This window comes from Ahaetulla prasina, chromosome 2 (genome assembly GCF_028640845.1).
Source record: "Ahaetulla prasina isolate Xishuangbanna chromosome 2, ASM2864084v1, whole genome shotgun sequence".
NCBI classification, from domain to species: domain Eukaryota; kingdom Metazoa; phylum Chordata; class Lepidosauria; order Squamata; family Colubridae; genus Ahaetulla; species Ahaetulla prasina.
The window spans coordinates 195735907-195749497 of record NC_080540.1 but is presented as its reverse complement, the minus strand read 5'-3'; the positions used below and the strand labels follow the sequence as shown (position 1 = coordinate 195749497).

The following is a 13591-nucleotide window of genomic DNA, read 5'->3' as shown; positions in this document are numbered from 1 at the left end:
GATTGGATTTGAAATAACGCCTTGGTTTTTACACTACTTAGAATAAGTAGTAAGCCTTAGATAAGGCTCTGCGCATGCGCAAGATGGCGGCCCGCTAGGTGAACGGAGCCGCCGACGGGAAGATCGCCGCGGGATGGCATTGCCCAGACGGCTAGCCGAGCCGCCTATACCCCCCGGCCCGCTTTGTCAGCTTCTCGGCAGCCGTGGGAGGGGTCTGCGGGCCTTTTCGGTGCCACGGCTGCCGAGAACGAGGCCGGGTGAGGGAGAGCGGCGAACGGCGGCCATTTCCTGGGTGCGTGGGGCGGTGAGGCGCAGCGAACATAGGCTTGCTGGTCCATCATGGCCTGTGGACTGTGGATTGCGGAGTGCTGGACTACCTTGGGTATGTTTCCTTCCCCCCAGCTTGGTTTTCTCGGGATTGTTTTCTCTGGACGAAGGGGGTGGAGAGTTTACCGGCCTTCCATTGCCGGCTCGCCCACTGCCTTCCCTGCAGGGAGGTTCTCTGAGGACATTTTACCCCATTTATGCCGTATTTGGGATCTACGGCCTATTACATCTTACCGGCCTTCCTCAGAGGTGCCTGGCCCGGTTTCTGGGAAAGGCCCTGGATCTGAGGAGCGGCCAGGTTTCTGGATTAATTCTGGATTAACTTGGAATGTGGGATTTGTCTGAGGCTTCCCTGGAAGATTGTTATCTTGAACCATCTTAACAGAGGGAATTGGCGTGGTGATTACTGGAGATGTTCCAGCCGTTGGAGACCTATTTCTCCCACTATTATTTAAGCACTGTCATCTGCATTTATATGGCCTTTTGGGATCTTTGGCCAGGATTGTTCTTTGGAACTATAGTGGAAGAGACTTGGAGACCGATTTGAGACCTGTCGGAGGATGTACCCACCTCGTTTTCCCCATGGATTTTGGGACTGGGCTACTTTTTCCATCTTCCATCCTTAGCCTATCTATCATTTCAGCCACCATCGGATGATGGGTATCCATGTGCAGAACTATAGACTAATATCTTGCCATCCCGGACAATGATCAGCTCCCGGCGACTGTTATCCCCTAGCGGAGTATTATTTGCACGATTCGCCTTTGCTATTCGGTACAGGAGCTCTTGCGCCTGCGAGGGGCCCCCGCCTCGCAGGAATGGCCCGTTTTACCAAGGGCCGGCCTCAATGACGGATCTTGGGATCCACAGAGGTGGCATGCGAAGAGGAAGAGCCTTTGGGGGTTTTTAGATAGGGCATTTTTAAGGGGTGGGAGGGGTAGGGCGGGTGTTGGGGGAAACCCGCCGGGTGGGGTATCAGTTCCTGCGCATGCTCATGGCGGTGAGTTAATAGGTCCGAAGGTTATGGGGGGAGTTCAGGTCCCATTGGTAGAGGGTGGTGCTATTTGCACGGTTTGGGGAGGGCAGATTTGGCGGGCGGGGCTCGGATCATGTTATGGGGCGCGTTCGATGCTTGCAGGCGATCGCGCCCGAGCCTCCAGACTTCTCCGTTCCCGGATAGTCAAGACCCTCAGAGCCTGGGCCTTGGCTGATGCTGTGTAATGCACGGTCCGTGGCCAATAAGGCCCCCTAATTCACGATCTTATTCAGGGGTGCAGCGGACTTTATAGGCATTACGGAGACCTGGTTGGGCGCAGAAGGGGGCGTGCCCCTGGTACAGATGTGCCCACCAGGTTTCCGTGCATTCCATCAGCCGAGAGCCCAGGGCAGGGGTGGGGGGGTGGCGGTTGTGATTAGGGAGAGTCTGGAGCCGAGGGAGACCACTGTGCCTCAGATTGTCGGGTGTGAATCCCTCCTTGTGAAGTGGGGCCATAGATGTCAGATGGGCTTGCTGGTCGCGTACCTGGCTCCTTGCTACGTGACAGCTGCCCTGCCCGAGCTCCTGGAGGTGCTTGCTGGGGTGGCAGTTGAGACCCCCAGACTTTTAGTCATGGGGGATTTTAACTTGCCATCTGCCGGCTCGTCATCGACAGCAGCTCGGGAGTTCACGGCTTCCATGACGGCCTTGGACCTGACTCAAGTAGTTGATGGCCCCACCCACACGGGGGGTGGTACACTCGATCTGATTTTTGTCTCTGGTCAGTGGTTGAGAGATCTGGACTTACAGGAAATAGTCATCGAACCTTTGTCATGGTCAGATCACTCTCTCCTTCGCCTGGACTTTCTGACCGCCATCCAACACCGCAGGGAGACGGAGCCGATCGTTGGTTCCGTCCCAGGCGCCTGATGGACCCTGAGAGGTTCGGACGGAGCTTGGGCCATTCCTGAGGGTCTGGCTCGCGGCACGTCTGAGGAACTTGTTGCGGCCTGGGAGCGGGCGCGGCGGGGCCTTAGATCGTGTCGTGCCTTTGCGGCCTCTGACCCGGCGCGGGTCCCAACCGGCTCCTTGGTTCTCCGAGGAGCTGAGGGGATGGCGCGGAGAAGACGCCTAGAGAGCATTTGGAGGTCTAGCCGTTCTGAGGCTGATCGGACACTAGTGAAGTCCTATACTAGGACTTACCTAGTGGCATTGAGGAAGCGGCGTTGCTCGCCTCCTCCCTCATTGCGTCGGCAGATAACCGCCCAGCCGCCCTGTTCGGGTGACTCGTTCCCTCCTTCATCAGGGGGCGGGATGACCCGCTGCAGGGACGTGCTGAGGAGTTTAACGGTTATCTATCGATAAAATCGTTCAGCTGCGGGACGGTTGGACCAAAATTGCGGTGACCCTGATGAGGTGCCCGAGGTGGTCTTGGTGACATTGTCTGGGATGAGTTTGACCCTGTGGCTCCGAGGACATGGACAGGTTGTTGGGTAGGCTGAATGCCACCACGTGTTTACTGGACCCGTGCCCCTCCTGGCTGGTGCTGGCCACTCAGGAGGTGACACGAGGCTGGCTCAGGCGATTCGACCGCTTCTTTGGTGGAGGGTGTCTTTCCGGCCGCCTTGAAAGAGGCGGTGGTGAGACCCCTCCTCAAAAGCCTTCCTGGACCCGGCTGTTTTAGGTAATTATCGTCCGGTCTCAACCTTCATGGCGAAGGTTGTAGAGAGTATGGTGGCATATCAGTTTCCCCTACACCTGGATGAAACCGTCTATCTAGACCCGTTCCAGTCCGGTTTCCGGCCGGTTACAACGGAGCGGCTTTGGTCGCGTTGGTGGATGATCTCTGGAGGGCCAGGGATAGGGGTTGTTCCTCTGCCCTGGTCCTATTAGACCTCTCAGCGGCTTTCGATACCATCGACCATGGTATCCTGCTGCGCGGTTGGAGGGATTGGGAGTGGGAGGCACCGTTTATCGGTGGTTCTCCTCCTATCTCTCCGACGATGCAGTCAGTGTTGACAGGGGGCAGAGGTCGGCCCGAGGCGCCTCACTTGTGGGGTGCCGCAGGGTCGATCCTCTCGCCTTCTGTTTAACATCTACATGAAGCCGCTGGGTGAGATCATCAGTGGTTTCGGTGTGAGGTACCAGCTGTATGCGGATGACACCCAGCTGTACTTTCCACCGGACCACCCCAACGGTTATCAAGTGCTGTCCCGGTGTCTGGAGGCCGACGGGTCTGGATGGGGAGAAACAGGCTCAAGCTCAATCCCTCCAAGACAGAGTGGCTGTGGATGCGGCATCCCGGTACAGTCAGCTAAATCCGGCTGACCATCGGTGGCGAGTCATTGGCCCCGATGGAGGGTGCGCAACAGCGTCCTCCTGGATGAGCGGCTGTCTTTAGAAGACCATTTGACGGCCGTCTCCAGGAGAGCGTTTTACCAGGTTCGCCTGGTACGCCAGTTGCGCCTTTCTGGACGGGATGCCCTGTGCACGGTCACTCACGCACTCGTGACGTCTCGCCTGGATTACTGCAATGCTCTCTACATGGGGCTCCCTTGAAGGGCATCCGGAGGCTACAGTTAGTCAGAATGCAGCTGCGCGGATGATAGAGGAGCCCTCGTGGCTCCCACATAACACCATCCTGCGCAGGCTGCACTGGCTACCTGTGGCCTTCGGGTGCGCTTCAAGGTGTTGGTGACCACCTTTAAAGCGCTCCATGGCATAGGGCCGGGTTATTTACGGACCGCCTACTGCTACCGAATACCTCTCATCGACCCGTGCGCTCTCACAGGAGGGACTCCTCAGGGTGCCGTCAGCGAGGCAATGTCGTCTGGTGGCGCCCAGGAGGGCCTTCTCTGTGGGGCTCCCACCCTCTGGAGCGAACTGCCCCGGGACTTCGTCAACTTCCGGACCTTCGGACCTTCCGCCGTGAGCTCAAAACATACTTATTTCATTGCGCAGGACTGAGTTAGGTTTTAATTAATGGGTTTTAAGTGGGGTTTTATTTTTTATATTTTTAATTATTTTAATTGTTAGGCTTCATAATAAGTTTTTTAATTGTTTTTTAGATTGTATTTATCTGTTTTTTAAATGCCTGTAAACCGCCCTGAGTCCTGTGGGAGATAGGGCGGTATATAAATTTGAACAATAAATAAATAAATAAATATATCATTTGCTTTATCTGTGTTGTCAGTGTCACCTGAGTAGTGCAAATGGATGTGGAGCCTTCTTGGGACTGTTGAAAGGACTGTGTTATAAACTGGAGACAGGTGATGTCATATCCCTCCTCCTTTGTTGAGAGAGGGCTGTTGACATAGTTGACATAGATTAAACAGCCCTCTCTCAACAGAGTGGGAGGGATATGTCATCTACCTCCAGTCTACAACACAATCCTTTCAGCAGTTCCACGAAGGCTCCACACCCATTTGCACTACTCAGGTGACCCTGACAACACAGGTAAACCTCCAGGTGGCCTTAACGACTCACAAAAAGAATGCAAATGATCAGCTGTCTGCAAGAAGTATACATCCTTCCATTCCCCACCATCTAGTCAGAGCTGAAGAAGCTTCTTGGATGAGAAGTGAAGCATCTTCAAAGAAAAACCAGAAAGTCTAGTTGCCTCTTGAAAAAGCACCTTTGGGACAACCATGACCTGGATGACTGAGAATCTCCATAGACATTTAACTTTGCAACTGATGTCTGCGGTATCTCAGTCATGTGTTTACCATTAAGTCAGTATGTGTTGTCCTGTGCCTGACCCATTTTTTTTCCTCCCATCACCACTGGCAGAGCAGAGAGATTGCTTAAGTAAGTGGTCTCTTCCTGAGTTTCTTTTCTCCCCAGTGCAGCATGTCCCTGAAAAGTGCTAAGGCAAGTTTTCCAACTACTCCCTGAAGTTGACGAAACACTAAGGGCTTTTCTTTGCTTCCTGGAAAGTTGCATTTGTGTGTCTGCTTATTCCCTTGTAATCCCTCTCCAATGAAAGTAAATTCAAATGTCAGTTTTCTTGCTAATTATCCCAGTGCTGGGATGAACAATTCAAAGGGTGGGGAGTGAGGAAAGCAAATTTAACATTTGCCCTTTTTTATAGCTTCCTTGAGAGTCAAATCCTGGAAACCTTTCCTTCTCATTGAGCTCTCAGCTGTTTAGGATTATATCCTTCTGATGTTATAAAGCAAGTGTAAACTGACATAAAATCTTAAGCACAGTTTTGGTGATGATTTAACGACTGATTTTCTTAAGGACTGCCAGTCTCAATTATGGTTGTTAAACTAGAATTCCCTTTTTTAAAAAAAGTGTATAATGGCATTTAAAACTCTTATCCGTGAGTATATACAGTATAGTGAGAAATCAATAATTGATCAAATACCTGACAGAATAAAGAAATTGTACAGTTTATTTTGTGACTTATATCATATAAAAAAAAAAAAAATCCAGCAAGGCTTATAGATTAAGCAAACTATAATCAAGAAAAAATGGTGCTGTAGAAAACGGTATAATTCTGATCTGTTTTCATGTTTAGGATATGCCATTTACCTGTGAAGGTATCACTCCTGATATAATTATCAATCCCCATGCTATCCCTTCGCGAATGACCATTGGTCACTTGATTGAATGTCTTCAAGGAAAGGTAAGTCTCTCTGCTTGGAACTGAGATATTCTCCATCATGGTCTCTTTGAGAGCTTCCAGGGCCATCTCTGACTCTAGCATATCCAGCCAAGGTTGAATCAGTTTTTATCTCTTGCAATCTGGAGCCATTTTATTTTCAAATTAAAAAGCTAACTCTCTGGCCCGTGGCATTAATCTAGATCCTGGGGAAACACAATCTCTAAATTTGCATAGTATGATTTAAAATTCTTTTAACGTTTAGTTCATGTTTACTCTTTTCTTCCTCCAAAGAAGTCAGAGTAAGTACTACATAGTCCCTATTCCTCTGATTTTTGATTTACAGAAGCCCTTCAGATTAAGTAAAGTGACTCTGTGTGCTCTAGGCTTCAATGGGAGTTAGAATATAATCTTCCCAGTTTCATTTTAGACAGTTATTATGAGGAATAGTGTAATAATTGCCGGTCTTTGCTTCCCCTTTTCCAGGTATCAGCAAATAAAGGGGAGATAGGTGATGCTACACCTTTTAATGATGCAGTCAACGTGCAGAAGATTTCAAACTTGCTTTCTGATTATGGGTATCATCTGAGAGGAAATGAGGTAATCTGATAACAACGAATGAGTGATAAGTCTCATTCTGTCTGTTCCCTGCATTGATATGCTATTATAACAGGAGCAATTACTTTTTGCAGGTTCTGTACAATGGCTTTACTGGTCGCAAAATCACATCACAGATCTTTATTGGCCCCACTTACTATCAGCGACTAAAACACATGGTAGATGATAAAATTCATTCCAGGGCAAGAGGACCTATTCAGATCCTTAACAGGCAACCTATGGAGGGTCGATCTCGGTAAGAAATAGATGCCTGCTTTCCAATTTGTCTTTACTTCAGCAAAGTATTGAAGCCACAGTCCTTAGAAATCTTACTAGAAAATGCCACTAGTTTCTGAGATTTCCCCAAGCCTTTTCATAGCTTTTAGTGATACTATTTGCAACTATGAGGGCTAGAAAAATAATACGACCAGAAATACTAGGAGCCCAGATGGGAGTGTTAAAATACATTGTCGAGAAACATATTGCCTTTTTAAAAAACTATTAGCCGGTCTTTTATTGACAATGTGCATATGTAGCACTTCTTTGGAGCTTCTGGTATGTTTTGTTTTTTAAGACTTCATTTCATTAGGAGCATTTTTGATACATGAGCTGGCTTCTCCTCTAGTAGCTTTTTACATTAAGTGAATTGTTTTTCTAACTTGGAAAAATAAGGAAGTGAACTTGATTTTTTTCTCCCACCAGTGACGGAGGTCTTCGGTTTGGAGAGATGGAACGAGACTGTCAGATTGCTCATGGAGCAGCGCAGTTCCTAAGGGAAAGATTGTTTGAAGCCTCAGATCCATATCAGGTTCATGTTTGCAACTTGTGTGGGCTAATGGCAATAGCAAACACCCGGACCCACACCTATGAATGCAGGGGTTGTCGTAATAAGACACAGGTATGTAAAGAGGATAGGAAAATGCTGCCCATTCCATTTCATTCTTCTCTCGTTATTTTTAACTTTTAACTTCACCTCACCTTGAGCCACTTTTTCCAATACTTGTCTATGCTATGTTATCTACCATGAATACAATATAATCAGAGTCACTAGCCACAAGAGGGAGAGCATAAAATTCTCCCATCCATTCAGAAGAGCTAAGAAAATTTCTGAAATAATGCCATTGAATTTTAAAATGCTGAAAATGCTGTTATCTTACAGCAGGGGTCTCCAACCTTGGCAACTTTAAGACTTGTGGACTTCAACTTTGCTGGCTGAGTAATTCTGGGAGTTGAAGTCCACAAGTCTGAAAGTTGCCAAGATTGGAAACCCCTGTCTTACAGTATTACAAAATGTGATTTTATTTTTCTGGCCGTAGTATGTTTTTAATACTTAAATTATGATGATGCCAAGTTCTACTTCATTTCAAATTGACATACTGTGAATAGAATTGTGTGTCTCTTTGTGTGTGTGAGAGAGAAAGAGGACTCAGATTCCAAACAATAGTTGACTGGAGGCCAAGGGCCCCTTTAATGTATACTTCAATATCCTGGAACCCCTAATACTCAGTGGTTACATCATCTTTAAATCCTTCCTCCTCACCCAGGTTAGGCGGGAGTTGACATTGAAGAAAATGGCTTTCTTGTCTGCAGCATGCAAGGTTTTCTGTCAGGCCCAAGCCCAGAGAGGACACAATGAAATGAATCAAGTTCAGTCCTGTTTGCTTACAGCTAATAGACAGAACCTTGCCAAACTAAATCTACAACCTACTAACATACTAATTATATCCTGAGAGGTTCTACAGTGTGGCTACCCTGAACTTTCTCCTCCCTCCCTTTCTACTTGTGCAGTCTCTTAATCTGTGCCTCTCTCTGGGAAAGTTCTGTGCTGCCAGACTCTTCCTGCACTGCTCCTCCAGGTACATATTCTATCCCACCACTCCGGTGAAGTTTGGCCAGTACTGAGCAGTGCCTTTCTACATTTTCTCACATTTCCCAACTTGTTCCCAAAGATGTTTTTATCACTGTTACTTTCACAGTCTTTGAAGCCTTTTAAAAATTATTTCATGGTGTGCTCTTCTGAGCTCCCTAACCCCATATGTGGGTTTTTTTAAAGTAAAGATATAGAATGTTTTCTGAAATGTTTTTGCTTTTTCATTTTTTCCAGATTTCTCTGGTGAGGATGCCGTATGCCTGCAAACTACTTTTCCAAGAACTGATGTCGATGAGTATTGCACCTCGAATGATGAGTGTGTAGTCTTCAAACAATTTGCCTTTTCCTGAAATTCCTATTGCTTTAAACTTACTTTTTAAATGTGTTTTAAATCCCAACAGGTGTTGTGTTTTATTGGAAGGTTTTTTTTTCAGATTATGAATATGTGAATTTCATGTTTTATGTAAATAGAAATAAAAGCTTTCCAGACATTCGCTTAATACTTTATTGTAATTACAGTGAAAATGGTAGGAATTAAGGGACTACAGAGCCATGGCTGGTTGTGAGTTTTCCAAAAAATAAACTTGTTATAGATGAAAGGCACTGTCTCAATATGCAGTATCTATGGTTCACCTTTTACAGCTCAGTACTTTCACCTACAGAGAAAATGAGAGTGTGCTTTAAGAAAACATGTTATTCTTGAGATGCATTCCAAAGAAATGAGTTGCTATAGAAATAATCAAAGGTATTTCCCTGAAGCAAGAAAAATAGCAGAAATAGATAACAATTCCTTCTTCCTCCACAATTATTTCAGATTCATTTGAAATCATAGATAACAAGTAAGCAAACTTACTTTGGTATTTGACTTTTTTTCAGAGGCTGTGGTAGTATGGAACATAAAAGGGATTCAGTGATACCACCAGATGGAGCAAAAATTTTATGGGGGAGATGGTTTACAATAATAAATACGTTAAGCCAGTTGAAGCTTACAAAGATGTGAAACACTTATTCTGGTCACAAATGACAAAACGTACTACCAATTAATAATCAACCCAAGCTATTTGATTTTTCTTAACCAGATCCAATAGAAAAGGGAATGCTTACGCAGACCTACATACCTTTTGCAGGTACTTCGTTTAAGGAATTTACCACAGTAATTTTTCCAGAAGCTGTGGCTTCTCCTTTAGAGTTAGATGCGTGACATTCATATTCTCCAGCATCATCTTTGCTCAGTGGAGATATCTGTCGGAGTAGAATCATAGTTAATTGCATTTCTCAAGGTTGTTAATAATATCCTTGTATCATACATGCTATGGCCCTGAATGTTCTTTAAATAAACTTGATAGCAATAGCACTTAGACTTATATACTGTTTCATAGTATTTTAGAGCCCTCTCTAAGAGGTTTACAGAGTCAGCATATTGCCCCCAATAATCTGGGTCCTCATTTTACTGATCTCGGAAGGATGGAAGGGTGAATCAACCTTGAGCCGGTCAGGATCGAATTCCTGGTAGTGAGCAGTGAGTTAGGCTGCAATACTGCATTCTAACTACTGCACCACGATGGCTCTGTTATGTCTCCATTAGGTACTAATTCTGAAAGGATTAAGAACAGCTTCAGCAATTCCTGCCAATAGTGGAAAGCATTTGAGACCTAAAGACAACAGTATCATCAGATGCTAAGAGCTCGGCCTTATATTTACTGATTTTGTCTGCCCGGCGGTCTTATATGGAATGGGGAGAAGACAGACATGGTGAACCTTCTAGAAACAAATAAGGAGCTCCGAAAACCATTTTCATGAAGAAATTCTCATAATTGGAACTGAGTGTGGCAGGGATTTCTTGTCCTTGTTTCTAACATTGCATCTCCCTCTTATACTATTAGCTGGAAGGCACATAGAGATAGGGAAGTATATATATGAGTGTATGTTTGCTTGGATTGTAACAATCTATATCCACAGTTTGATTTTGACTATGACAGGCCATTGTAATATGCAAAAACAAGTCCCTTTGCACAACTTGAGTTAGTAAACCTCAAAATGGAATTCTGGTAGGAAACAAAACTCGTGAATATCAGAAAACAAGCATTCTGTGCCTTACCAAAAAGATCTTAGCATATATTTTGGGGAAGGTGGAGAAGTGGGATTAATTATCCTTTTGGAAAAAAAATTCTTATGATAAGTGCAGATTAGCGGGTACAATGATTTGAATTTTATGTGGTAAGTACTTTTCAACCTCTGCATTTTGTGGAGGATGTGGTATAGGGCAATGGTGGGTTACTACTGGTTCAGCTTGGATTGGTTTTACAAAACAATTGGATTTTGCATTTTGCTTTGGAAGATATGATGTTAATATTCCTTCCCTGATCAATGAAGGATAGTAAAAAATGAATCTATCTCTCTTGTTTGAATGTGTGAGAAATTAAAAAAAAATGCAGCATGTTCTGTCCTTGGACATTTAGAGTTTTACATCTGGATGCAATATTGGCACTATATTCTATAGATACAGGCCTGCACTTCCCTAATTTTGCATATAAATTGGACAGTTGACAGCATAACCGTAATATATTACGGTATATACTTATTCTTAGGTGAAAGCTAATCATTTAACTTAGAAAGCCAATATGTCATTTACCTCATGATGTGCCAACATTCCGCTCAACCAACCTCCAAGAAGAAAAATCCTATTTCCTCTTACTTGCTGCAAAATTCTCAAAATGGCAATTTAATTTGAAAGAGAATTTTACTTACCAATACCCACCCTGTCACCTCGTGCTTTTCAGGACCACCACGAGTCTGAACAGCTAAATTGTCTCGGTCTCCTGGAAGAAGTTCCACTCTCTGGACACTATATTGTCCCCTTGTTACCTGTATATGAGAAGAAAGGATGGGCGTCAGGAGTGTGCAACCTTGGTAACTTTATGACTTATGGACTTCAACTCCTAGAATTCCTCAGCCAGCCATGCTGAGGAATTAAGCCATAAGTCTTAAATTTGCCAAGGTTGGATATCCCTGATGGAAGTAAAAACTTGGAAAAGTGGGTGGGTAAAGTTTTGGACTAGTCAGGAGGACTGAACCTGGTTATTTAATATACCATATAGTTAAAACATTTCAGACTTTCTATACTGAATAAGTTGGTTAAGAGCACAAATTATTTTCAGGACACCCAGTGGGTTTTAAGAATATATTTTTAGAAAAATAATTGCTACCAACCTGCCTTCCATTGAGGACCTGTATACTGCACGAATCAAGAAGAGGGCCGTGAAAATATTTACAGATCCCTCACATCCAGGTCATAAACTGTTTGAACTCCTACCCTCAAAACGCTATAGAGCACTGCACAACAGAACAACTAGACACAAGAACAGTTTTTTCCCGAAGGCCATCACTCTGCTAAACAAATAATTCCCTCAACACTGTCAAACTATTTACTAAATCTGCACTACTATTAATCTTCTCATAGTTGCCATCACCAATCTCTTCCCACTTATGACTGTATGACTGTAACTTTGTTGCTGGCAATCCTTATGATTTATATTGATATATTGACCATCAATTGTGTTGTAAATGTTGTACCTTGATGAACGTATCTTTTCTTTTATGTACACTGAGAGCATATGCACCAAGACAAATTCCTTGTGTGTCCAATCACACTTGGCCAATAAAAATTCTATTCTATTCTATTCTATTCTATTCTATTCTATTCTATTCTATTCTATTCTATTCTATTCTATTCTATTCCCTTAAAAAGCAGATTTTCCTGTGTTATACAATGAACTGCATTTTTAAAAAAGATGAATTGCTTATATAATATTGTAGGGAGAGTTGCCAGTTGCTCAAAGAGAAAGTAACCAGTGTGACTAATGAAAAACAGCCATGGGAATATAAACAATTATCCGCTGGTTTTGTGTTTTCACTACTGAGGAGGAGATGCACATTTTATTGCCTAGTTAATACTTTATTTCCCAGGCATTAGAAATTCATTCCTTTACTGGGTAAGTAAGAGAATGAGTGAGTTCAAGAGTTCAAATCAAAGCAGTCTTTTCTTTCTTAATGTTTTTATCACTGTTGTTAACTGTCCAGAATTGCAGAAATCTTTTAAATAATAAAAAAATATTAAAAACACATAAATTCTCCTCAAGCATTGACAAACAGCATTTTAGGTGCTTTTCCCTTCTGACAAAGCGCTTATTGAACAGAAAGTTGGAATACTGAAATCAGGAGAGTATTTGTGATTGGTATCACTTTACCTTCTTGAGTTAGGAAGGTCAAGCAAGGCACTAATTTAGAAGTAGTAAGAGTCAAGAGCTCTGATGCGCCAACAGCTGGTTGGTCAAGCAGAGGGCAGCTAAGCAAGGTCTGACCTGGGTTTGTGCTTGGATGGGAAACCAGGAGGGGATATTAAACTGGAAGGAAAGGTCAAAACCTATCTCCATATTTTTTGCCAAAAATAGGCAAGAATGTTCCTCTGTAATCAATTAGCTGGAGGCCAACATTACTAAGCATGGTAGTCACCCTACTGGAGAGAATTGTGGGAGCTGCTGTAAAGGATCACAAATCAAACACAACCACTTCTTTGTGGACATCCGAGTAACTTAACATTTTCTTTTAACCTTCTCTTTTCTCAAAGAGAGTGATTTATGAATAGCAGTTTTAATATGACTAGTAAAAGAAAAGACCGCAGGGGGTAGAGGGGTGGAAAAATGGAAAGAAGCCAACAGAGGTACCGGTTCCCAAAGTTACAGTAGAAATAGTTTAAGTTGCTCCTTCTGACAATTGTGGAAGAGCCAAATATAGTTGGCTTCTCGGCAGAAGGGATGAAATAGTCCTGCTTCTCTTCCCTCTGTAGTTCTCTTGCTTCTCTCTGCTACATGTCTTGGAAAAAAGCCCCATTGTAAGAGTTACCATCTGAAATCCTATTTTTGTAACCACTCTATTATGCCTTCTAATTATCAGTTCAGCCTCCATTCAATCCTCCCATTATTGCTTTGTGTTTCAATCTGCATCTGAACACTGTACACCCATGATGTCATATCCCAAACCATCTATCCATCTTCCTCTCTTCATTTTTTCCTCACTCTCAACCCTACAGCTGGCTGACCCTGCAACGATTCTGGGAACTTATGAAATGAAAAAAGGAAGAAACCTAGAAACAAAATAGTTCCTAGAAAGATGGCAACTGCCCAGGGGAAAAACAATGAATACTTTATTTCTCATG

General features: G+C 44.1%; 2 protein-coding genes across 2 annotated transcripts in view; one reads left to right on the top strand and one right to left on the bottom strand.

Annotated features, from left to right (window-relative positions):
• POLR2B (RNA polymerase II subunit B) overlaps window positions 1–8774 on the top strand; it is a 35535-nt gene extending 26761 nt beyond the window's left edge. Inside the window, exons 21-25 of the mRNA XM_058168952.1 lie at window positions 5826–5933; window positions 6396–6509; window positions 6602–6762; window positions 7209–7404; window positions 8611–8774. Coding sequence (XP_058024935.1) covers window positions 5826–5933; window positions 6396–6509; window positions 6602–6762; window positions 7209–7404; window positions 8611–8700 — 669 coding nt within the window. The 3' untranslated portion in view covers window positions 8701–8774. The remainder of the gene's footprint in view (window positions 1–5825; window positions 5934–6395; window positions 6510–6601; window positions 6763–7208; window positions 7405–8610) is intronic.
• An 89-nt stretch (window positions 8775–8863) lies between these two features.
• IGFBP7 (insulin like growth factor binding protein 7) overlaps window positions 8864–13591 on the bottom strand; it is a 37903-nt gene continuing 33175 nt past the window's right edge. Inside the window, exons 3-5 of the mRNA XM_058168954.1 lie at window positions 11125–11241; window positions 9495–9618; window positions 8864–9032 (exon numbers count right to left, since the gene is read on the bottom strand). Coding sequence (XP_058024937.1) covers window positions 9013–9032; window positions 9495–9618; window positions 11125–11241 — 261 coding nt within the window. The 3' untranslated portion in view covers window positions 8864–9012. The remainder of the gene's footprint in view (window positions 9033–9494; window positions 9619–11124; window positions 11242–13591) is intronic.